General features: G+C 53.3%; 2 protein-coding genes and 1 long non-coding RNA gene across 8 annotated transcripts; 1 reads left to right on the plus strand and 2 right to left on the minus strand.

Annotated features, from left to right (window-relative positions):
• Positions 1–4,338: 4,338 nt before the first annotated feature.
• On the minus strand, positions 4,339–14,565 carry LSS (lanosterol synthase). 3 transcript variants are annotated; one of them, XM_032114544.1, is made up of 21 exons: positions 14,356–14,565; positions 14,143–14,281; positions 13,957–14,065; positions 13,453–13,574; positions 13,050–13,146; positions 12,161–12,296; positions 11,836–11,944; positions 11,409–11,527; positions 10,894–10,991; positions 10,734–10,761; positions 10,067–10,123; positions 9,802–9,873; positions 9,038–9,088; positions 8,745–8,894; positions 8,311–8,407; positions 8,015–8,120; positions 7,724–7,789; positions 7,213–7,293; positions 6,752–6,922; positions 6,358–6,436; positions 4,339–6,271 (listed from the first exon to the last, which is right to left on the minus strand). In XM_032114544.1, exons 2-21 carry the CDS (start codon positions 14,219–14,221, stop codon positions 6,080–6,082), a joined length of 2,019 nt encoding a protein of 672 aa, XP_031970435.1. In that variant the 5' UTR covers positions 14,222–14,281; positions 14,356–14,565; the 3' UTR covers positions 4,339–6,079. The 3 variants fall into 3 exon arrangements, with proteins under 3 accessions (XP_031970435.1, XP_031970433.1, XP_031970434.1); XM_032114542.1 differs by having other exon boundaries at positions 8,311–8,479; positions 12,161–12,320; positions 14,356–14,438; XM_032114543.1 differs by lacking the exons at positions 10,734–10,761; positions 10,894–10,991 and having other exon boundaries at positions 8,311–8,479; positions 12,161–12,320; positions 14,356–14,438.
• Positions 14,566–17,883: 3,318 nt separating this feature from the next.
• Positions 17,884–20,255, minus strand: LOC116446280. Its single transcript, XR_004241112.1, has 2 exons — positions 20,075–20,255; positions 17,884–17,971 (listed from the first exon to the last, which is right to left on the minus strand). It is a non-coding gene; the product is annotated as an uncharacterized LOC116446280 (long non-coding RNA).
• S100B (S100 calcium binding protein B) lies at positions 19,717–24,240 on the plus strand. Of its 4 annotated transcripts, none has more exons than XM_032113771.1 (3): positions 19,717–19,891; positions 20,651–20,959; positions 21,428–22,388. In XM_032113771.1, the coding sequence occupies exons 2-3, from the start codon at positions 20,822–20,824 to the stop codon at positions 21,566–21,568; spliced, it is 279 nt and encodes a 92-aa protein (XP_031969662.1). In that variant the 5' UTR covers positions 19,717–19,891; positions 20,651–20,821; the 3' UTR covers positions 21,569–22,388. The 4 variants fall into 4 exon arrangements, with proteins under 4 accessions (XP_031969662.1, XP_031969659.1, XP_031969660.1 ...); XM_032113768.1 differs by having other exon boundaries at positions 19,718–19,891; positions 20,807–20,959; XM_032113769.1 differs by lacking the exon at positions 19,717–19,891 and adding an exon at positions 20,409–20,500 and having other exon boundaries at positions 20,807–20,959.
• The last annotated feature ends 74 nt before the right edge of the window (positions 24,241–24,314 follow it).

A 24,314-nucleotide genomic window follows, 5' to 3' on the forward strand; every position in this document is an offset into this window, starting at 1 on the left:
TGCTTCTGCACCTCGTGCCAGCACTGCTCCTGGCTGGACACTTGGCTCAGCACCTCCTGCATCCTCTCCTCCAGCCACTCCATGCATGCCTCAAACTGGGTGCAATTGACTTTGGTGCCCAGAGCTGCTTTGCCAGCTCTTTAGCTTTCTAGAAGGCAGGAGAGTGGTGAGAAAAGGGTGGAAGAATGACAGAGGCAGAACATTCAGGTGCAGAGGGATTGTGCCCCTTTCCAGAAAGTGTGGCCCCACTTGTTTCATCACCCCTGCTGGGTTGGTCCCACCAGCCAAAGGCACCTGGAGGGAGACAGAGGGACCTGGCAGACCACAGCTGGTCTGGAAATCCTCCTTCCCTCTAGGCCAGTTCTTCCACCCAGCCCCCAAGGGACAAGGGGCATTTTATCATCCTGCCTGGGACCCCTTGGTCTGGCACTGGAGCCCCCCAAGACTATACCCCATATTACTCTCAGCAATAGATACTGCTCCTCTTCTTTGTCCTTCTTCAGTTTCTCCAGGGACTGGAACAGAGCCTTCCAACACAGAAAGCATCCCATGACACTGCAGCAGGAACGGAACTGCATCCTGGCTAGATGAGCACCCACCATGTCCACCCCCAGAAAAACCCAGGGAAAGGTACTTTGAACCCACATGGATTGGCAGGTGGACAGATCCCTTGCAGTCCACAGGTTGGGGGATGTTCTGTTACTGCAAGGGTTTCAGCCACACACCTCAGTATCTTTCTCCTTCTGTTGGGAGTCTTGCAGGAGGCCCCCTGTGACAGAGCTGAGCCCCTCACATTCCCATTGCAGGTGCACGACAATATCCTGAATGTGCCGCAGCAGCTCCTTGTCCTGCTTCAGGGAGGATGACAAGGTGCTGCCATGCAAGAGGGGCCCAGCTGCTCCACAGGGACAGAGCCAGGATACTCAGACAATGGCCATGGGCCCTCAGTGACAGAAGGACATTTGCATCAAGGCTTTAATGTCCTTCCAAGCTGCTGACATGTCCAAGCCAATTTGGGGGCAGAGAGAGGTTTCCCCCCAGTACAGCAAAGCCCAAGCAGCAGGGAGGTTGTGGCAGCCCCCAACCAAGCCCCTTGTGCTGCAGTCTGCCTACCTGGCTTGGCCACCTCAGCTCCCTCCCCACATCCAACCATGGGCAGCCGTGACTCCAGGGAATGTGCCAGCTCCTGGAGCTTTTCATAGTGCAGGAAGAGCTCCCCAACATGCACTCTGGTGTCTGAGCTGCACCTGGAGCATGCTGCCTTCTGCTCCTGCCGCATGCTCACCATTGCCATCAGTTTGTCCATCTGCAGGGAAGGGAGAAGAAATTACCTCTGAGGTGGGACAGATGCAGCACCAGACTCAGGTACTGTTGAGGGTCAGAGACTCCATCCAGCTGGGGGATATGGTCAGGAACTCTGCCAGGAGCACCCCTCTGAGCTGGGAGGTGGTGGGACTGCTCCCTGAGGACCTCACCTGCTCCTGTGGCTGGTCAGCCCTCCTGGACATCAGCTGATCCAGCATGCTCTTCCTTGTCTCTCCCAGCTCCTCCAGCTCCTGTTTTGTCTCCAGCAGTGCAGACCTGGACAGCTTGATGGGGGCAGGGGCAGACTTTGCCTCCATGGGGTCCCTCAGGTGGTGTCTCTTGCCCCCAAACTGGGATGCTCCCAGCACCACTGGGCTCCCTTTGCAGTCCCATGGGGTACAAAAACCTCTCCCACCCTCTCACCCAGCTGCAGGGAGAGCTGATCGCTCATGCCTGCCTTCCACTTGGCTCCATCCTCCCTCAGCTTTCTGACGGCATGCTCCAGCTGCCTGATCTGGGATGGGCAGTGGTGGCAGAATCAGGACATGGACCCCATGTTGTCCCAGCACAGGCTCCCCTCAGCTGCCTCCTTCCTGCCCAAATGCCATCCTGCATTGCTGCAGATCCCTCTGGGACTGCTGATGGCTCACCTTGTCCTTCTCACCCTGCAGGTCACTGGCCAGGCCCTGCAGGGAGGACACCTGTCTCCACAGCTGGTCCAGCTCGCTGATGATGCTCTCCTGGCCTAGAAGGGCATGGTCCAAGGGAACACACTGTCAGTCAGGGGGTCTTGCCCTCAGGGCTGGCTCTGACCCAAGGTATCCCCATGCCACCTAGCTTGTGGCATCCCTCTGTGTCCCCAGAGCACCAGGAGTGTCTGCAGCATGGGCTTTCTGAGCATGAGGAAGACTGGGTTTCATGCCAGTGGAACATGGCTGAAGGCCTGCTCCTCCTCCTTGGGTCCCTGGAGATGCTGGCTGCATCCCTGGGATGGCGGTCTGGGTGCCAGGGGTTTCTGGCTGCATCCCTGGGATGGTGGTCTGGCTGTGCCAGGATGCTGGGTGTGTCCTCAGGATGGTGCTCTTAACGCTGGTGGAACTTGACTACATTCCCAAGGTGGTGGCACAGGCACCACACTGGATCTGAGGGAGCACCTACCCACTTCTCAGGGATCCCTAGTACTCTCTGCATTCCTGTTTGGGTCTCCAGGGAAACAAGCTGTGTCCCTTGGCTCTGGTCCTGGCTGCCAGCTGCATACCTGGTCCCTTCCTCTCCAACTCTAAACTTGATCTGGGGGTGTCCATGGATGAAGTGGGGGGCTCAGCAGAGGCAGACCAGACCCCATAGCGCTCCTGGAAGAAGAAGGCAAATGGGACCAGGTTGATGGGGCACAAGAAGAGCAGCAGCAAGGGTAGACTCAGCACCCCCCACCCTGTCCCCATGCCCTGTTCTCTAAAACCCCAGTTCACGGAGCCAGAGTCAAGTACCCCACAAAGAGCCAAAGCCAGAGTCAAGTACCCCACACCATCCAGGGATGCAGGGCAGGGGTGACAGGGAGACAAAGGGAGGGATGAGGAGGGGGTGAGGGTTTAGCTCCCTCCCAGGGGAACTGGTGGCAGCTCAGCTGCCCACATGCCTGCTGCACCCTCTTTATGTCCTGTCCCATGCTGGATTGCTCCGTGTTCATCTTGCCCACCTCCTTGTGGAGACCCTGGCACAAACCCATGGCCTAGGACCCCCCATCCTGCCCTGGGGAGCTCATCACACAGCCTGGGTCAGCAGGGATGGGCCCAGCACCTCCTGCCCAAGCCAGACTCCATGCTGGAGCATGGAATCCCATCTGAACAGCAAAGAGCTGCTCCCACAGGTTCAGTTGCTGCCTGGGCAGGGAGACAGTGGGAATTGCTGCTTCATGCCATTGCTTCCTCCTTGCGACTCCCATTCCTTGGCAGTGCCCCACACTCAGCAACAGGCAGGTCATAAAGTTATGGAGTTGGGGAATGGCTTGGGCTGGAAGGGACCTTAAGCTCATCTCATTGCATCCCCCTGCCATGGGCCAGGACATCTTCCACCAGACCAGGTTGCTCCAAGCCCCATCCAACCTGGCCTTGGACACTTCCAGGGATGGGGCAGCCGCAGCTTCTCTGGGCACCCTGTGCCAGGGCCTCAGCACCCTCACAGGAGAGAATTTCTTCCCAATATCCCATCTAACCCTGACCTCCGGCAGTGTGAAGCCATTACCTGTTGTCCTGGCTCTCCAGGGCTTTGTCCAAAGTCCCTCTCCAGCTCTCTTGGAAGCCGTTTAGGCACTGGAAGAGGCTCTAAGGTCTCCCTAGAGCCTTTTCTTCTCCAAGCTGAACACCCTCAGCTCTCACCCTTTCCTCATAGCAGAGGGCTCCAGCCCTTGGAACATCTCTGTGGTCTCCTCTGGATTCTCTCAAACAGCTCCATGTCCTTCCTGTGGTGGGACCCCAGGGCTGGAGGCAACTCTGCAGGTGCTCAGGTCTCACCTGAGCAGGGCAAAGGGGCAGATCCCCTCTCCTGCTGCCCACGCTGTGGGATCAGCCCAGGACATGGTTGGTTTCGGGGGAGAGCGCACATGGCCGAGGCGCGTCCGGCTCTCACACACCAGCATCCCCAGGTCCTCCTTGGCAGGGCTGCTCTCAATCCCTTCATCCCCCAAGCTGGATTGATGCTGGGGGTTGCCCTGACCCGGGTGCAGCACCAGCACTTGGTCTTGTTGAACCTCATGAGGCTTTCATGGGCCACTTCTGAAGCTTGTCCAGGTCCCTCTGCATCACATTCAGTCCTTCAGGGTGTCACTGCACCCTCAGCTTGGCGTCATCTGCAAACTTGCTGAGGGTGCACTCAATCCCTTCATCTATGTCATTCATAAAAATATTAAACAGTACCTGTCCCTGTACGGACCCTAAGGGTCACTTGCCTTCTCTTAAGTGTACCGTGACACTGGAAGTGCATGTGGGACAAAGTGGGTGGCACCATGACAAGAGACAGTGCTTAGGATCACCACGGTCATGGCTAAGTCTTGGCTCTCTTTTTATTGCATGTAAAAAAACAGTCTCCATTTGTAGCTCTCTTTTCATGCGCTACAACTCATGAGAAACAGAAACAGATTTCCTCCAAAACAGAAAAATAATCTCAGTAAGTTTTCTTGGAGAAGTCTGGAGCTGCCACCAAGGATGTCAGGTCCCAAAACCATAGATCAAAAGACTCCAGATGCCTGGGATGAATCTTGGATAGATGCCAGAGCTGAGAGTTTCTCCAAAGGAGAAATATGACCTCAGGTAGCATCCTGGGAGTAGCCTAGGGCTGACACCTGGGATCTCTGAAATCAGAGATCAAAACACTCTAGAAGATTCCTGGGAAGAGTGTCAGAGGACTCCTGGAAGAAGCAGTTTCCATCAAACAAGAATTATACTGAATATATCCTGTATCTACTTTATCTCTTCTGCATGTGCTCAATCCGAAATTGCAGCTTGGAGCAGATTTTAACAAGAGGTGAAATCCACACAGCCATGTCCTCTCAAGACACATCACCGTATGACACTTGAATAATTCAGTTACAGCAAGAAATTTATATGCAGAGTAATATCACAGACAGGTGTAAAGATGTCCAGAATTTGGAAAAGGCAAACAGGGCTGAGTTGAGACAGCCTGAGTTGAATCTTCTTAAGTAAGTTTTTCTATCTTGCTTATCCGCATGAGTGTAAGCAGCAGGATGATGGAAGTGATCATTCCCCTTTAGTCAGCTGCTTCCTTGATTATATTTTTCTGGGGCTAAATGCATTAGAGGAGGCACAGGCTCCCAGCATAGCCTGGTGGAGATGGTGCCCATACGTCTGGGGACAGGCAACCCAAGCCACATGACATGAGGCTGCTGTGCCAGCTCCCCTCTGCCTGGGACACACATTAGCAAACAGAAAGGAGAACACAGTGAAGTTCCTCTTGCATCACCCTTAGCAATTTATTATCCCTTTGATTTCCTGCTCTGACAATGACCTGTGAAGGCCCCACGGCACCATGGCCTGAGCTGGGGGAAGGCTGGAGCCCTGGGGCTCAGGCTGTGCCATGATGCCAACCACCTCACGGCTTTCTACTTCAGCTGCCCCTTTTCCAAGGGCTGATGGTGACTTCACCTGCGGAAGCTAGGTGCCACCAGCTGGGGGACAGAACAATAACAAAATTAAGCAAAGTACTCCTTTTTCCCGGACATCTGGGGGAGGACAGGTGTCCTTCCCCTCCCAGCACAGGCTCCAGAGCAGAGAGAGCAATTCAAAGGCCATCACTGGCACCCACAGTACGGAGGTCAGCTCAGCAAGGATTGTGCAGTGCCCCCACCCCCCTGATGGTGGGCACAGGGGAGGCCCCAAATCCCACACTCTTGGTATAGACAGACAGCTTGCAATGATAAAAGGCAGCCTTGCAAGCCAGGATGAGAGTCTGTCCAGATGTGGAATACGACACAGCTTGGCTGCTTTGTCAGATCTTCTAAATGGTCTGAAAAGGCACTTCACTCCCCATCTGGGGATGGAGAATATACCTGGAAAAAACCTTAGAAAGGGAATGTTTAGAAGAGGTTCAACAGCAAGCAGAGGCTCTACAGCGCTGGCGCAGCACCCCTTCCTGTCAGAGGCAGGAGTCCACATGCTAAGTTAGTCAGCACTGAGCCCACACAGCACACACCCCTATGGCCCCATGCAGATGCTGGGATCCAAGACAAGTCCAGGGCCATGGCATCCCCAGCATCCCAGGTTCAAGCAGACAGGGCTCCCTGCTCCTCCTGCCCCGCCCCAGCTGAGGGTCTGGCTCTGGCTGGCAGCTGCCCAGCCAGAGGGCTGTTGGGGTGCAGCCGGCAGAACCGCCCCAGCGTCCAGATGGGGAAGATGTTGCGGTACGCAGTGTAACTGATGGCACATGACTTGTTGAACACTCCAGCAATGTTCTCCTGGGAGACAAGCAGAGAGCAGAATAGTATGAGTGATAGGGGACTGCTGTGTGTTCAGGAACACCTTGGAAAGGCTAAAGATGTACCTGAGGCCAGTCCCCATTGGGCAGCTGCTTATCCATCAACACTTTAATGCCCCTTTCCAGCACACCGATGTCAGGGTACCTGCAAAGCACAAGGGAGATGTGAGCATCTTCATCCAAACCACCTGCAAGCCCCCATCCACGTGCCTGGGGAACTCAACCACCTCTAGGCTGCCCCAAGCTTGCCCCAGGCATGCTGAGTGCTTTGGGAAGGGCTCCCCACAACCCCAAGACACTAGGTATTATGAATATGGCACCATTTTCCCAGGCTGGAGGCCTGTAGTCACGATCGAAAGCTTTGCTTTGCACTGGGTCACACCAGCCAGGCCCAAGGTCACCCAAGCCAGCTTGCACCTCCTTTTCCCTGAGCACTGCAGCCAGGTGGGGCTGCTCTTACCTGACAGCCATGAGCCCCAGCAGGGCCCAACAGGTGTTGTGGATCTGCGACTCAGCACTCTGCACATACGTGCGCTGCTCACAGGACTCAAAATCCTCTCCCCACCCGCCATCTGCCATCTGCTTGGAGACGAGGAACTGGCAGGCCTGGGCCACCTCTCGGCAGACAGTCCTGCAGGGATAGGGGCCAGAATCAAGACAGGACTGGGGGACATAGAGTGTTTGGATGCCCACAGCTCTCAGCTGCAAAGAGAAGCAGTGCCCATGGCCAGGACTGCCCCGAGAGTTTGAGGGTCAGGCAGCAAGTGCCCTGGCCACACTGCAGGCACAGGATTTGGGAGGAACAGTCCCTGAGGCAGGAGAGTCCATGTGCATCCAGGGCATCCATCCAGCCCCACCATGCAGTCCTACCCTGTCCAAGGAGGTAGGTAGGGGCAGGGAACCCAGACATCCCCTTCTCACCCATCGTGGTACATGTGCTGCATACTGGCAAACGCCTCCAGACCAAACCAGGTGCCATAGGTGAAACAAACCCCCCAGCTCCTAGGAGGAAGGGGAGAGCAGCACTGTCAGAGGTGCGAGGCCCCAGGGAGAGGCAGGCTGCAACACAGCTGTGTTCACTGAAGAGAAGAGCCAGGCACAGAGCTGCAGCCTGCTTTCCCCTATGGCCCAACCATGCCCAGTCCCAGCAGCACCAGCAGCCCAGTCCCAGCTAACTCAGCTGTCAGCAGAACTGGGACCACAGGAGCTGGAGCCACCCCAGACTTCTCTGGGTCTTGTGCAATGCACAAGGTACCTGTTCTACCTGGGCTGAAAGGGAGAGTAACTGAGAGCAAAGCGCACCAGCTAGAGGAGGATCAGCCCCTACTTTCCCTACCGCAGATCCTGCCAGCCAGGAATTATGCCAGCCCATTATGATCCCTCTCCCACTGGGGCAGCCAGAAGAAAACTGGGTGCTGGGAACACAGCTTACCCTTCCCAGGACCCATCTACTCGCTGCTTCTTGCGACAGAAATCCAGGCCCTTCTGCAGAGTCTCCCTGGACAGGAAAGAAGGCATCCACTTCAGAAGCAGCTCAAACTCAGTGTCTGCTTCACTGAGGGCTCCATCAGCCCCTCTGAGGCTTTGATGGGTCCCATTATTGGAGGGGACAAGAGGCAAGAGCATGCAGACAGGCAGCTACATTGTTCAGGAGGCCATGGCAGGCAGCTTGGGACAGTGAGCCTGTCTTCTCCCCTGCCCAGCTCTCATCTCAGTGTCTCACCTGATCTCCAGAGCTCGGTGCTCAGGGAACTGGCTCTGGAAGTGTCTCAGTGCTTGCATGACAGCTGATGTGCACTCCACATACGTGTAGTCAATCATGATGTCACCTGCCAGCAGGCAAAGGGTATCAGTGCCACAGCCCCTGTGTGGGCAAGCCTCCAGGCCAGCCGCTGCCAGCCTGTTCCTCAGACCCAGGGCACACTGATCCCCCATCAGGCACCCACTGGGCATGGTGAACCCAGGCCACTTTGTCCCTTCACAGTGGGCAGGACAACCAGCCCCCACAGCTTCCCTTACCAAACACCTCGGAGGGGTTCAGCAGCTCCAGTAAGTGGCCTCCTCGCTTGGTTTCATACGTGGCAAAGCCTCCATCCGAGTTCCTCATGCTCAACAGCTGCCCAGACAAGCAGAGAGGGGGGGGGGACAACCTCATGGGCAGTACTACTCCAGTCTGGCCCCAAGCCAGCTGTGAGGACAAAGTTAGACCCCCAGGTCTGTGGGGCTGGCAGAAGACCCAGGTCCCAAACCACCATGACAGGCAGGCCCAATCTGGACCATCACATCACATTAGGTCACATAGGCAGCTCTGAATCACAACAAAGAGTGTTGCCACACCAGGCCTCATACTAGCTCAGACCAAACCAGATTTAATACCAGATCTAACAATTCCTTGGGCCTTGGCTTCTCTTACAGTCCTGCATGTCCCTTGGCCTAATTTTTGTAGCTCTTACCACATTCACAGCATCAAAGAGGCGCTCAGGGGGCACAAGCTTGGCTATGAAGGGGCACTTCTCCTGCAACAGCATAACTGCCTTCAGCCCCTCTGCTGTGCAGTCTGCCACAATCCAGCCGCAGTCCCGTGTGCTGAAGGGGAAGCCACCCTGGAAAAGTATCAGGTGGGCTTAGGGAGCAGGATCACCTTCCCTCATCTACTCTATTTGTGGAAGAGAGCAGGTGCTGCTCCTGATTCCTACTCCTTCTGCCCCAGTCGTGCATCCTTAGAGACCAGTCTCAGCCACCATACCTTGTTCATATGGCGATAATATTTCTGGTAGTCAGGTGGGTTCTCTGGGATCTGCAGGAGGCAAGAAACAAGTGAGGGCAGCCTGGAGGTGCCTGGCTGCAGGACCACGGGCTGAAACCATTGCAGGTGCAGAACCATGTGGGAGTGGACAGCACCTGCCTTCCACTGAGGGAAGTAGACAGGAAAGAGGTCAGCTCTGGAGCAGGGAGAAATCACCTTTTGGCCTGGCTTCAGCAAGTGTTGCTGAAGTCCCCTTTGGAAGCTTGCCTGCCAGGGAACCATCTGCTTTCAGTGCTCCTGCTGGCAGCACCATGAACAAGACCCATGACTGCATCTGCACCAAGCTGCTGGTGACAGTGACCCTCACCTTGAGCCACTGCTGGCCAGGCCAGCAGAAGCTGAGCTCCTACAGTCACTATCCAATGATGCTGAGTTTCCCAGAAGGGTGCCTCAAATGTGTCAGCACCAGACAAGATGAAGGGCAAAAAAGCCTAAGCTTTCAGTTTTCCAGCCTCTCTAAGCTCAGATAGCCAACCCAAGCATCCCTGGGCCTCGCCAAGGTCCTCTCCAAGCTTCAAAGATGGTTCCCTGAAAACAGGGAGCAGAAAACAGGAGGCTGGGCCTAGGACTTTGCTAGTCCAGCCCTTCAGAAGATCTCTTCAGAAGATCTCTTCAGAAGGCATCAGATGCATCCAACAGGGTTCTGAGCAACAGCCAAGCCTGCACAGCCAGCGTGTGAGACACCACTGACCAGCTCTGCTTACCTGGGAGAACTGGAGGAACTCATGGGCGTTCTGGAGGCAGGAGGTGAATTCAGGCATGTCCTGGGCTTCTGCCTGGAAACAGAGATGCACAGTGAGCAGTCAGCAAGGGGCCATAGCCAGACATGTTTTCCCAGCTCAGTCAAAGGACGCCAGGCCAGAACTGGCACAGCAGAGCTCCAAGGCACAGCAGGAGCTCTGCTTTTTGGGGACACGTGAGCAGAGACCATTTTCCCAAGGCAGCATGTAGCACTGAAGGGTGCATTACCTCCAAGAAGGCTTGTATGGCAAAAGCAGTATCCCAGAGCTGGGATCCATTTGTGCCCTGGAAGAGAGAAAATAGACAGTGAGAGGCAGGTGCTAGCAGCAGCCTGACTCAGCTGTGGGGTCTATGGGACAGCACATCCCTCCCACATTACCGCCAATAGCTCCCGCTACTCTGTTTTGTGTCACTCTGGATCACGGCTGATGTGCTGGCACAGAGGACAGATGTGGCAGGTCAAGGGACAGCAAGGGGACACAACGTAATACAGCTACATCAGCCTGCTCTGTGCACAGCCAAGGCAGGAGAAGTGGCTAGCATTAAGGAACAGCAGGATACAATGGCTCTGAGAGAAGCAGAGCTCAGACCACATGCAGGATCAGGGGCCTGGCTTTCTCCTGCCCTTCTCCCAGGACTCATGAGGATGGAGGGAATGGAGGCCTAGAGGTGTCCTCTCAGCTCACAGCCACAGGGAGGCAAACTAGCAGAACAGACTGTACTCCCTCCTGGCACAGCTGGGAGAAGTGGCAGTGAGACACAGAAGGCCACCAGGCACCAGAGGTGAGACGCCAGGAGCTCAGGCTCGGGATGAACACGCTATCCCATTACTCCATGGGCTGCCCCGGCACACCAGGGTCCCTTCAGTCACAAGTGAACTCCTATAGCACTTCACCTGCATCTTCATGCCGTCGAGGCCCAGCCTGTGGGAGGAGAGAGCACAGTGCTGCAGCACAGGCACAGTGGGAGCACCAGGAGGCAAGTCAGGAGCTACGGTGTGCCTAATCCACAGGGATCAGAGCCCTGTGCTGTGTCGGGTCACACTCAGCCCTTACCAGAGATAGTCAGGGATCCTGGAAACATGCTCCTGAAAAGCTGGGGAATCCTTCCCTTCCATGAACCAGCGAACCAGCATGTTGATTGTCTTGGAGATCTACCATGAGGAGCATTGTCACTGCTCTGGATAGAGCTTCTTCCAGCCCCAGAGACATATATCCCCCCACTCTAGACAGAGCCATCCAGAGTTTGTCTTGGCCTTGATCCCAATGGCTCCACCTGTGGCATCACTCAGCATAGCTGAGTTAGTGGGGCAGGTGCTTTTACTCCAGATTACTCCAGAATTTACTCTCAGATCATCTCCCTGGACCTCAAGGAGAGATACTCCTCACCAGGGCCACAGCTGTCCCCATGCCCTCTTGCAGCTCCTGTGCCCTGTTAGCCTTAAGCTCTTGAGCATCAGGAGCAGCAGGAGTTGAGCAAGATCTGGTGGTTATTACATGCCACAATTGCACAAGCTGGTCCTTAAAGAACAAAGGGTGAGATATTAAAGGATTAACAGCAAGTGTCCTACCGGCCCAATGCTGATGCACTTGGTGAATCTATCATCAGCTTTGATGTGGTCGTACAGCTCTGTGATGGCTCGCTGCCGCAGCGCAGTGCTGTGGTGGGCTTCATACACATTCATGATGGCTACAGGAGAAGAAAGGGACATGCAGTGAAAAATAAACTCAGATTCACTTGCTGCGCCAGGCTGCACCCCAGCTCACACAACAACCGGTTGAGCAAAGCATCAGCATAGAGCAAAGCTCTGCCCCAGAGCGGCCTGAGGACATGGGCACAAGGCCCTGCTGCTCTCAGGGAGGGAGAACCCCATAGATTACATAATTCCTGTCTCCATCTCAGCTGCAGGGCATACACCAGTAGCTGGCAGTAGACTCTAAAGAGCTTTGAGGGTACAAGGCTGCTTCAGTATTCCCCGCAGCAGCTCCCGCACTCACCATAGGCAGCAGCCAGGAGCCAGCTGTGTGGGGTGTACACGTCACAGGCAGCCACGTTGTTCCTCTGTGCTGGCCAGTCTATGCTGGCGTAGTCTTGCACATACAGCTCCTGACACAAGACAGCAAAGGGCATCAGCCTGGCCAGCCAGGAGCAAGCACCTGGGGCAGTTACTGCTGGGAGCTGGCTCTGCTGTCTGACAGACACCATGCAGGTATGAGAGCTGCCACTTGGCAAGCCAGAGGCTGGCCCACAAGGACACGGCCAGCACAGCAGGTGGTCATGGAGCCACATATCCTTGTCCAGCAGGATCAGCTCCTTCCTTACCTGCCTCAAGCTCCGTATGAGCTCGTCCTCTTCTGCTGACAAACGCTTGGCGTAACAGTAGCTCATGGGAAGGTAAACCTGGCGGCAGTGACACCAGAGCCGTGACGGATGGGCTGGAAACCATGTAGGAAGCAGCCTGATTGCAATAGAGAAAGTGCTGCTGTGAGGAACAAGGAAGGCAAAGGGAAACATGGAGAGATGTTGTGCGCAATGTCCAGAGCAGGGCATGCCCCTGCACTAGGGGATATACACACAGCCTGGCCCTGCTTAGATTCCCCCTCCAACAGGGATACTCCCTCCTGACACCACTCCAGGCCCACCTGATGCAGGGCAGGGAGGACCTCAGGCTCAGAGAAGAGGAAGGGGAGAAGCCAGTTCAGTCACGTGGCACTTTGAAGGCAGAGGCCTGGTCTGACAGTTAATGGCATTTGCTGACAAAGCACCAGCAGCTCTTGGTACTGTGCAGCCCCTGATTTCCTCCAGGGAGAGTGTCATACACTTTCCCTCTCTGGCACCCAGGAGCCCTCTGAGTATTCAGAGAGGTACAAGCAAGGCAGCCTTGCATGTGGTTGTCCCTTCCTGATAGGGTCCAGTTCTGGCTGCTGGAAGATACTGGTGACAGGCAGGGAGCACATGAATGTATTAGGGACCCTGTGGGAAATGCTAACAGGGCTGTGCTCTGGCATCTCCCTTGGATCCAGTGTTCAGTGCTGCCCACCTACTGGCTGGTGGGCTGCTGGCTCCCAGCTCACAAACAGCCTGAGCACCTCCAGTTCCTGGCTGTAGCTAGTGTTATCTCAGCAATCACCAGTGCCTGGGACAGTTCTGGGTCAAGGCTGGTGGCAGGACTGACACTAGCTCCTCTCTCCACAGTGAGGGGGGCACATACCACATCTCTGGGAGAAGTGTGTTCATTCCCTCCCAGCTGTAAACGTTCAAGACAGCCAGCCAAAACTTGCCCCAGGAAGGGATTCCCACAGCACCTCCTGCACAGAACAGTATCAGTTTTCAGGTTAACACAGCCATGCCAGCTCCCAACTTTCTTCCCCATCACAAGACCCACTTCTCCCCATGTTTGGGAGCACACTACTCAGGTTGGGATACATGTCCCGAAACAGGGCAAGCAGGCAATGGTACAAAAATGCAACACAGCTTCCCATCATTAATTGAAAATGCAGTTGCCATGAAGGGCAAGTAAGAACAGTTCTTTCACTACCTGGCAGCCCCCAGTGTTCCCTGAAGCCCTCAGGTCTGGCCAGACCTCTCACCAGTGTACCAGCCCCATGGCTGACCTTTGCTGTGCAGGTTGACACGGGCCCGCACAATGTCAGGGTCATCTGGTCCAATCCCCAGGATCCTCAAGGCTATGTAGTTGAGGGCTGTGCCAAACACTGTTGATTTGTCTTCCACATGTCTGTCAGAAGCATATACAGAAACACCATATCCATTAGCCAGACACAAGCCACTGCACAGGGCTGTCTCTGTTAGGGTGAAGTGGGATGCCGGGGTTGACTTTGGAAAAGAGGGACCTGACTAATGCAGGAAGAAACATTGCTCTGCACTACCCTGTCACACACAATGCTTTGGGATATAGTGCCCCAGAGGAGATGTGGCCAGACTTGATGCCACAGCCATCCCTGTGAAAAACAGTGCACCTGGAGCGCTGCACAAGTCCAACCATCCAGAGCTATCACAGGTGCTCAGTCTCCATCCCTGAGCCTGGGCAGATCTGACAGCAGCTCCAAGTCCTGGATCTTGGAGGTGCCATCACTCAAAGAAGCATCTTTGCTACTCACAAGCCCCAGCCTCCGTCCAGGAGCTGCACAGAGCGCAGGTAGCGTACCATCTCCTTCCGGAACTCCTCGGGCAGCTGGATTTTGGCCGTGTGGCAGGCGATGAGGAGACCTGGAGGACCAGACAGGCCGGCACTGCGGAGAGCCGAACCCCAGGGCACTCACCCGCGGGCAGGTGCCCAGGCCTACCTGGCAGCAGGAACAGCGGCCCGCCGTAGTCGCCCGCCCAGTGCCCATCCTCGGCCTGCAGCGCTGCGTAGAACCGCATCCCGTTGCGGGCCGCCTCCCGGGCCGAGCCGGCCGCCGGCAGCGTCTGCAGCGCCGCGCCCTGCGGGGAGACAGCGGCACCTCAGCGCGGCGCTCCAGGCAGGGCCCCGCCGCCCCGGCCCGGGCCCCCCGCACCGTGTCCAGCCCGAGGCTGTGCTGCTCCAGCGCCGTCTGCGCTCGCCGCTCTCTGACATCGCCATCGCCCAGGTAGCGCCAGAGCTGCCGCCCGCCTTCGCAGCGCAGCCGCCAGGCCGGCAGCTCCGTGGCCGCCGCCGAGCGCCGAGGGCCGCCACGCCGCCGAACCGCCCTGCCAGACACGGGCACCGTGAACCGCGGCCGCCACCCCGATCCGCCCCGCCGGGACCCCGCTGCTCGCCGCCACCGCCACTCCTGATCCCGATCTCACCGCAGGGATCCACCCAGTGCCCCCCGCCATCGCCGATCCCGACCCCACCGCCGGGACCCACCCGCTGCCCGCCGCCATCGCCGCTCCCGCTGCCAGCGTCGGGGCCGGGCCGGGGCCGCGCCGGGGCCGCGCCGCCTGGTCCCACATCTCCTCACGGGCGGCAGCCAATGGGGGCGCGGGCGGGGACGAAGCCCGCCCCCCGCCCGGCCCTCGTGCTGTCCCCGTCCCGCCCCATCTCTTCCCGTCCCCGCGTGCCGTGGGACGTCGCTTGGCCGGTTGCCGGGACCTGACTCCTCCGTCCCACGTCTGCCCCCGGCACAGAGACCGCGCTCGCTTCACCAGGAGTGCCATCCCCCCACAGACCGCGACAGCCGTCCCGTCTCTTTGGGTGACAGCGCCAGCCCCTAGAACGACAGTGCACCCCCAAAGTCCGGGCGTGTGGTTTCCATCTTAATGGAAATAATTAAATAACGCCGGCCCAGCCTGGGTGCCCAGCTCATGTCCTCGTGGGCCACGAGGGACGGAGGACACGTGTCTGGGTGCAGTGCCAGCCATGGGGACAGTGCACCCTGATCCACGGGTGCACACACTCCCGCTGCCCCCGTGCTTCCCCGCTGCTGGCACCACCCTTGATCACCGTCCTCAGCTCTGCTTTCCCGGGGTGTCGGGCACTCGCTAAACACGGGGGCCCTGGCAGAGTGAGGAGGGGTGTGGCCGGCGGGGGTGACAACCATTAAACACTGTGTTTTTGTCAGGTATCCTCACTATGAGCCCTGCCTTGGTCCCCCCAGCCCGGGAGGGGGGTGTCACCTTCATGCGGGTGGTGCCGTGGGACAGCAGTCCACGAGGAGGTGGCAGAGCTCCTCCTGTCCTGTCCCAGTGATATGTCCCCATCTCTCTCCTAACACCCCCAAATGTAGCATCACTGCCTTCCCAGGCCAGTGAGCAAGTGGGTTTCAGCCCTTCCAATCCCCTCAGCTCAAGAGGGCTCCCCACAAGGAGGCACACAGGGATTGTAAATCCCAGGGATGCTGTACTTGCTGCTGCTATGCTGTTGGAAGGGCTGGGTGGAAATTTAATGTGTACTTGTTTAAATGGAGTGATAAAATTTCTTTCAGCCTTTCAGAGTGACCTGGCTTCCCTCCTACCACAAGAGGTGACACCAGACCAAGCTAAGCAGGCAGAAAAGCCCATCCATGCCTTTGCACTGCCCAGGGACAAAAGAGCTACTCCCAAACGTGACACCCATCAGCACCCCAGGACAGAAAAATACCTGTCTATTAATACTTATAGTTATATAATCATTAATACTTATTGTATATAATGCACACTACAAGTTGTATTTAAAATACTCCTCTTCTAGCAAATAGCTCTTCACTCATGTCCAGAATAATGTCAGAGATTATTTGGAGAGAATACAGTAATTTTATTTGGGAATTAAAGAATTAATTTGGTATTTATTTTATAAACAAGGCTTAGGTCATGCACCGGTTCAGTCCTGGCTGTGTTCAGTAAGAGCAAAATGGTTTTTTGGATGATGCTGGACTTCTCCTGGAGGGAGCATGGGTGGGGATGATGTCTTTGACTTGTGTCTCATCACACTGGGACTCAGGAGGGAGAGCTGTGCTACTTCTCTTGCACAGTTTATGTGAGCAGAGGGAACTCTAGAAGTTCACTGACATGGGTGTTTTATCTGGGGCTTAGCAGTCTGTTTACTTTTGTTTTAAGAAAAAAAATTGTCATAATGAATCTGCCTGAAATGAGGTTCATGCAAGTATCTCCACTTCTCCGTGGATGCCAAAATCTTAGGATAATTTATGGTAATATTTGGCTAAGGGGAGTGATGGAGGATGAACAACTTGGTTTTACTTTGCTGTCTCTGTACAACCCACCTGCCCTAGAAATTTTTAATAATTGCCAAATTCCCGTTACTTAGGCATTATTTTCATACAAGTTTTGCTGTGTCTGAACCTCAGCTGGATTCAGCCAGGCACTTGCTCACCTCTGGCTGCTGTGCTTGTAGGTGCCAGGGAACCTGCTCCTGTGGGAGCTTTGGGGTTCATTCTGGACCGGGCGTAGACGAGAGATCTCTGAAGTCAGATCTTGGAACATGGGGTTTATTGCAAAGGGCGTGGGTATTGGGGCACTGCTTAGAGCTGCCAGCTGCAGCTCGGAGCAGGCCCAAGAGAGCAAGAGAGTAAGCGGGTAAGTAAAGAGAGAGAGAGAGCGAGAGGAATGAGAGTGAAGAAGAAGTGATGAAGTCCTATTTACAATACAATAAATCATCTTCTGTACTGAATATTCTAATTGTCACTAACCAATCTAATACAAGATACAAATCCTATAGCATTTACATACAGCCTATAAGAGTTCTTATATTACCATAGAGTGTTACATCTTAACTTCTAAAAACTACTCTTTGGACCCCTTCTGCTGAGCTAGTAGGGTCTGCTCTGACCCTTGGACCTGCCTGCAAGCAGAGGGTATTGTTCAATCAAGAGGGGATTACCTTCAGTCGGCCATACCATTGTTTTCCAGTTGTTCAGTAACTAAGACTTGGTATTTCAAAAGTGGCTTTCATTTCGATGTTGCCTGTAGTTTTCATATTCCCAAAATCTTTTGTCAGGCAATCATATTTATAAGGCTTTCCTGTTTCATCTTCCCCAACATGCTCCCTGCAAAGCTGCTCTGTGTGCTGGGACTGTGAGTGCAGCCCTGCAGAGGCAGAGGCAGTTTCTTTACCCTCCCACACAAATTCCTCTGCTTTCATTACTTTTTTCTCCTGGTTCAATGACTGCTGGCCTTTGTCTTGTGGTCTGGCAGAGCCTGGTGCCACACACACCAGAGAGACAAAGGAATAGGCTGGTTTTTCTCCCCGAGCCTGGTATGAAGAGCCCACATTGTGAGGGAGACAGGCAGAGGGTTGAAGTGTTTTGCTCAGCCTTGGGCACTGTAAAACCCCCTTGCTTCTTCAAATACATCAGCCCAAAGCTCTGGCAAGGAAGCTCTGACCCTGAGGAAAGGAGCCCCAAGGTTGCACTCTCCTGTTCGAAGATCAGAATGTGAGTTTTAAAATAACAGAAGCAGCCTTTTGGGCAGCACTGAAAGCACAGCCATCTCACAGCCCTACACCCATATTCAGACCTCCTGGACAGTCATAGGCTGGGTTAGGGATGATCCAGGCCAAGAGAGCAGTCTTTGAGAGGATATGAGCCTGGACAAGGATCAGGAAAGTCGCTTGGAGTTGCTCATTAGCAGAGGTAGGAGAGGGTCAAGGTTTCTGGTGTTCACACCTGATCCTGATGCTTCTTCCCATCCTATCAGCACATCATTCCAGATCATCACCTGTAAAATACAGAAGTCAGAATGATTTGGGGTGAAATGGGCAGCAAGAATCATCAGGAAAGAGAATTTCAAGACTGTTCAAGTTTTGATCTGTCAAATGCTAATTTTTCTGTCCCATTTTAAGGAAAGGTCAGTTTCCCGAACAACATCAGAAAATGGTTTAAGGAGATGAGCTAGGACCTTGTCTCTGATTAGAAAAGGTTTGCTTTAATGCATTTCTTGGCTAAGGACTGAGCTAGACATCTACCAGATCAAATTGCTATCAACAGAAAAATTCTGTCTCTTTACTGCTGACAGAGAACCCTATTTATATCCAGCTCTGATAGGAATGCAAATACTCTTGGAAAAAATCAAATAGTGCAAAATTGCTGACAAACTACCTCCACACTAGAAACACCACTACCTAAAAGCATCCCTACTAGTCTCACCAGGGCACAGATAACTGGTGTAGTTTGCAATGCCCTAAATGCAAGAATTTCAGTGGTCAGGTAAATACTTAGAGTCGACATACTCAACCTTAATGCTGGGGAAATTATTCTTCCCCAAACCAGTGTTTGAGCCTATTACAAAAGCTTTCATGAGCTGATGTAAGGAAATGATCAATGTAGATGGGTTTCTTTGACACCATGTATGTGAAAAAGTTTTTTAAGTAACATGGTCAGTGTTGTATGAGTAGATTTGGGGAACACAGACACTGCCAGGGAATATGTCTGTCCAGCAACAGGGTTTAGATACAAGTGCATTTAATGCCAGTTCATAGTGGCTGCTGGGGCTGGCATGGGACTTGTGAACAAGTTTTGTATCAAGATCCCATTTAAAAGTAAATAAAGAATTTAATTTTGAGGTAACTTTTCAAAGTTTCTAAAAATAAAGTATTTTTTTGTAGTGTGAATCGTATACAAACAATAACTCATCTTTTTCTGAGTTTTGCATGTTGATTTATACTTCCCCTGTCAGAATTGGTTCAAGATATTTGCAGTTTCACTTGTCTTTGGTGTTAGGTGGATATTTCTTGAACATTTCAACATTTCTTGAACAATACACACAGAAAAGTATAAGGCTTATGCTCACACTGACTGCAAAACGTATTCTCATTGATGCTTTCACTCACTCACTCCCATGGTTTAAATGGTTTTGCACAAGCAGCAGTGGTTTCAGTTTGATAAACCATTTTGTTGGTGGTATGTTTGGTGAAGCTGAGTGAATTGAAATAACCTTATGTTCCCTGTCTGGTCTGACTCTACAATCTTAAAACAGTAGAAAGGTGAAAAGGTGTATTCAATATCAATAGTATGCTCCCAATGATCTGGCGTAAACATAGTGAAAAGATCAGGCACACAAGGAATTGCTATTTTTGCATACTCACTGTTCAGAGCAGAACAGCAGCTTTAAAGAAAGCACGTCTTTGAATTGCAAGCTTGATTCACAGAACATTCTATGCATTGAAGGACCCATCTAATGAACAGTGAGTAGGCATTCTATCTTTGAAAAATATGAACAAATAAATGGCACCATAATAGATTTATTTGTAATGTGTAACAGCTGGCTCTAGGGATAATCTTCAAGTGCTTGTTTACAAAAAAAAAAAAAATCAGTTTACTGCAATACATTTTGAAACGGGCTATATCACTACGTATGTGTCACCTATAAAAACCGCTTGACTGCAACTGTGTCCCCTTACCATCTTCAGAAAACAAGTAAAGTAGGCGGTGTTTTCCTCTCACAAGGGCGCTACCACGTGGCGGCGGGTCTAGTCCCCGCGAACAGCGCTGCGGTGCAGGCACAGCGCCCAGCTCGGACACTCCGCCCCAGCTACCGCTGCCTCCCCGGCTCCCCGGCGCAGGCATAAGAAGCCGGCGGGTCCCCGGCGTGCCTGGCCACGCCGCATCGTTGTGCCACAGCCCCGCCGGCAGCAGGGAGGTGAGAGGGGCCGGGAGGATGCCGGGCAGGCTGTCCCCGCCTTGGGGGGGGACACTATCAGGGTAGTATCGCCGCTCCACATCACCTCTGCGGAGCCCGAGGAGAGCTGGAGCACTCCTCAGCCTTGCGGACGGGAAGCAGGCAGGGCAGGAGCATGCAAAGGGCTCTTAGGATATTTCCTACCTTGTCTGGGAACAGTCTTTCATTTCAGACACTGACGGCTGAGTGGGGGAGGACATCAGCTGTGGGATCAGATTCAGCTGGTGGTGGAGAAACAGGAGCCAGGTCGCAGGGCAGGAGATATTTACCTGTGGGATATGAACGAACCGAGTGCCAGGCAATAAGCCTTTTTTATTTTCCCAGGTTTTGGAAAGGTGGGTTGGCAGCTCTCCCTATTTGATCAGAGACTCTTTGGTTTGTCCATTTGTGAAGTCTGCAGGGAACGCTGCAATCTGAATTATTATCATTCCAAAGGGGGTCTCCAGATCAAGTGCGGGAGAGGAAGGTTCGAGAGGTGTTGATTTTGACCTGCTGGCACTCATCGAAACTGGTTCCTACCCGGTTCCCCTGACTGCTGGGCTGGAGACAGGTCTGCAGGCAAAGGCATAGGTGAGGGGACCTGTGACAGCAGGGACAGCAAAACCTTTCTGAAGCTCCGGAGCTGCCCTCATGCCTGCCCCTCTCCTCGTCTTGTGGCCCTACTGTCTTCGAGAGCCCCTGGCAGCAGAGTAATGGTCTCTCGGGACGTTCCCCTTGAAGCCAGAGCTGCTGCCAGAGCTTCCCAGCAGAACGCCTTGAGCGCGGGTCCGACCTTGCCGATGGATGGGCGGTGCCCCGGGGTGGCCGTGCTTCCAAAGCAATAAGAATTGCTGGAGCTTGCCCAGGCTGGCGTTCCCACGTTCCCTCTGACCTCAGGGCCACGCCACAACCATGTCTGAGCTGGAGAAGGCGATGATCGTCATCATCGATGTCTTCCACCAGTACTCCGGAAAGGAGGGAGACAAGCACAAGCTGAAGAAATCGGAACTGAAGGAGCTCATCAACAACGAGCTGACCCACTTCCTCGGTGTAAGTACTGCCCTCCGCGCAGCTTGGTTGGGCTCGGGGGGCATCGAGCAGACACTGCACTCCATTAATTCTGTCTCCCACGGGAAGCCAGTGCAGGCGAAGGGGTTTATTTACATAGCAGAGCATTAAATCCTTTGCTCCAGCTCTACAGAGCAGCAGGATGAGGGCAACAGCCTGTATGGCAGACTGGGGTGTGGGTTGGATACTAGGGAAATTACCTTCCCTGGCACAGGGGGACAGCCTTGCTTCAAGGGGCTCAAGATGTCCCTCCCCAGCAGCACAGCTGCGGCTGCGATTGCCAGGGGCACAGGACAGTGCCCCACCACAGACTGGGAACAGCCACAAGATATTTGGGATATATCTGAACAGAGTTTCAGCCGTGAGAACATTTGAGAAATGGGGACATGTTACTGTCTGGGCCTTGCTGTGGTCCTCCCCAGCTTTGGCTGCCTGTTTCTATCCCTTCAGGAAATCAAAGACCAGGAGACTGTCGACAAAGTCATGGAGGCACTGGACTGCGACGGGGATGCAGAGTGCGACTTCCAGGAGTTTGTGGCCTTCATTGCAATGGTCACTGCTGCTTGCCATGAGTTCTTTGAGCATGAGTGAACTGGTGGGAAGCAGGTGAGCCCCTTCTGCTCATGCTGGAGAGACGAAAGGCAGCATTGCTCCTCCAGGAAAAGGAATGGGTGTGATTACAGACACCTTAGAGTTCAGCTTGTGCTAGACTTAAGCAGCTTATTAAAAGTGCTGTGGCTTTGTGAACAAGAAACACCTGTGTGGCTCAGGAAGGGCTATCGGCTAGTGCCCACTGGGCTGGATGCAGTGAGCGAGTGCCTTGCCTCAAGCTCCTTCCCTGCTGTTTTAAGTCAGGAATGTGCATGGGGCTAGAAGGAGAGGGATGCTGTTATCCAAGCTTGCGTGCAAAGGAAAAAGGGAAATTAAGGAGGAGGTGATGCAGAGGGGCTTGTTATGGAAACTTGCTGCTGAGTCCACTGGCTTGAACGGGAAGACTCCCAGTGATTCCTGTGGGCTCTATGCATGACATTAACGCAGGAAACCCAGCTCCTGTCCTCTCACAGGTGCTCAGTAGAGCCCACCCATTTCTTGGGACATTGAGACACCCTTGGCTTGCAAGGCAAAGTATAACAATCTAAAAGCATAACCATCTAAAAGCATAACCATCTGACAGCTCAGTCTTTTCTCTTGTTGATCAATCCTGCTTTTAGCAGCCTGCAGAACTGGAAGCAACAGTGTATGAGGCTCCTACGCTAGGGTCAGCTCCTGGGCCTGGGATATGCCTTGACAAGGTGTCCTGGCTCAGTCAGAAGGGATGGGGGATTGGCCTAGTGTCACCACAGACCAAGCACAGCCTCCTGAGTGTGTGAAAATAACAAGAATAAAATGTTGGTTTGGCCTCTGTGAAAAATGTGTCCTTTTGTGCCAGGCTGCTCTGCACTGAGAGAGGAAGGCTGGGGGATCCAGCCTGAAGCACTGCTACAGCTCATGCCCCTGGGTTTCTTGTTGGGCATCGACCCCTCATCTCCTCCCTGGTGTCACTGTGACTGGCCAGACATCCCACAATTGTCACCAGTGCCGTGTTTCACCTGGCCGCCCAGACTGCCAGGTGTACCTGCCAGGACAAAGGAACTGGTGAGAAGGCCCCTCTGCAGGATGTGACTGCTGCTACCAGGGTCATCCAGGGGCTTCCAGTGGTGAGCCCTTGCAAAGCCTCAACTTAACCCAGGACAACCTCCCCAAAGCCTGTGCTTCTGCCTTTTCAGTCTGCACCTGCCATCCATCTCAGCAATATCTGTGAGTTGGACCTTCCTGGCCTGCAGCATCAATAGTGACACATTCACAGCAAAGATGCTCTCAGATGGCACTGGATTCACCTTGTTCCACATTTTATAATGATTTCACGCACAAAATGACATCTTTGGACAGGGACCATCTTGCTATTCTCACCAGCCTCCCCCAAGCTGTGCAGAGGGACACTCAGGCAGAGCCAGACATACAAGGGACAGCATCTTGTCCTAACACCTAACACAAAAAGCCATTTTGCCATCGCAGGGTAGTGCTCACTCGATGAGAAGCTGTTTAGCATCCGAGTTACTTCCACCACATTTTTAACATCCTCCTCCGGTCTCAGTTCAGCTGCTTTCAACACTGGTACAGACCTGAGGCCATGTGTGAGAACAGTGGGTGGGGACACTGTCTGTCTCTATGTCCCCTAGGTGAGGCAGGGTAGACAGGACTCTCTAGACTGTCTCTCAAGCCTGAACCTGAGTTCAGCAGAGGGGTCTGATGTTCCAGTACAAGGGTCTGCCCACGAGCCACATTTGTGAGTCATGTTTTTGACTCTATGAAGAGGATTCAAATGAACTTCCCACCAGGAAGGACACCAACAGTTTCCTACTTATCAACAGCAGTAAAGCTGAAACAAAGAGGAGTACAGCAGCAGGAAGGGCCTGATTTTTAAAAGATGCAGATTCACTTCTGAAGCTAGAGAAATGTCAGAGGGGCAGATTTTGTACATCCATGCTGTATTGTACTTCCGCTGAATCACGTTTTCAGAATTTAAAATGCTGCAATTACTTTCTGCTCTGAGAGATTAGAATCTGCACTTTTATTCTCTCCAGATAATTTTAGGAGATGTGCATCTGTGAAAGGGAACCCTCTCCCTGGATCAGACAAAAAATTACCAGCACTGTAAGAGCACTTACAGACACCCCTCCCCTCCCAAATATTCTTCCACATCTTACCAGGAGTGCTGGTTGTTGCTCATCTAAAAAAACATATACTTCATCTTAACTGTTGATGGAAGTGGATCCAGGCTGAATCATTCAAAAGCAGCGCTCACATGCTGATAGCAAGAAAAAAAAAAATCTTAAAAAGAAAACCATGTTTTTCTTCCCACAAATTAGGTGTGGACTTTTACAGACCCCAGAAAAGGAACAGAACCAACCACAGCACTGTCATTCACATTTGGCAGAGAAAAGTGGCAGAAATAAATAATGATTTTGCAGTTACCTTTGCTAGACAAGTTTTAAGGAATGCTAGAAAAATAGCACTTTTATGTTTAAGTGAAAACAGGGTTAAATAAACCAAAGTGACTGGGAAAAAAAGCAGTGGTGTATATTATTTTAATAACATATATTGAAATACAAAAAAATAGAACTCTGCTTATATGGCACTGGCATAACCAAACCACACCATAAAATCTGGTGTGCCCAGTTCCTCCTAAACAAAACAAAAATGACACAAAATCCAAACACAAACACAAAATCTGAAGACTGTAGCAAAAACCCACATTAGAATTGGTCATGACAAGGAATTCTGGCTTGCAAGTATC

This window comes from Corvus moneduloides, chromosome 7, assembly GCF_009650955.1.
Source record: "Corvus moneduloides isolate bCorMon1 chromosome 7, bCorMon1.pri, whole genome shotgun sequence".
NCBI classification, from domain to species: Eukaryota; Metazoa; Chordata; class Aves; order Passeriformes; family Corvidae; genus Corvus; species Corvus moneduloides.

What these genes read in the sequence shown, in the direction of transcription:
- LSS (XM_032114542.1), bottom strand. Translation starts at nt 14,221, where the DNA reads ATGCGGTTCTACGCAGCGCTGCAGGCCGAGGATGGGCACTGGGCGGGC. An exon ending in ATTATCGCCATATGAACAAG is followed by an intron (nt 8,895 to 9,037) that starts GTATGGTGGCTG and finishes ATACTTTTCCAG; the next exon opens with GGTGGCTTCCCCTTCAGCAC. An exon ending in GAACCCCTCCGAGGTGTTTG is followed by an intron (nt 8,121 to 8,310) that starts GTAAGGGAAGCT and finishes GCCTGCTGGCAG; the next exon opens with GTGACATCATGATTGACTAC.
- S100B (XM_032113771.1), top strand. Translation starts at nt 20,822, where the DNA reads ATGTCTGAGCTGGAGAAGGCGATGATCGTCATCATCGATGTCTTCCAC. An exon ending in AGCTGACCCACTTCCTCGGT is followed by an intron (nt 20,960 to 21,427) that starts GTAAGTACTGCC and finishes CTATCCCTTCAG; the next exon opens with GAAATCAAAGACCAGGAGAC.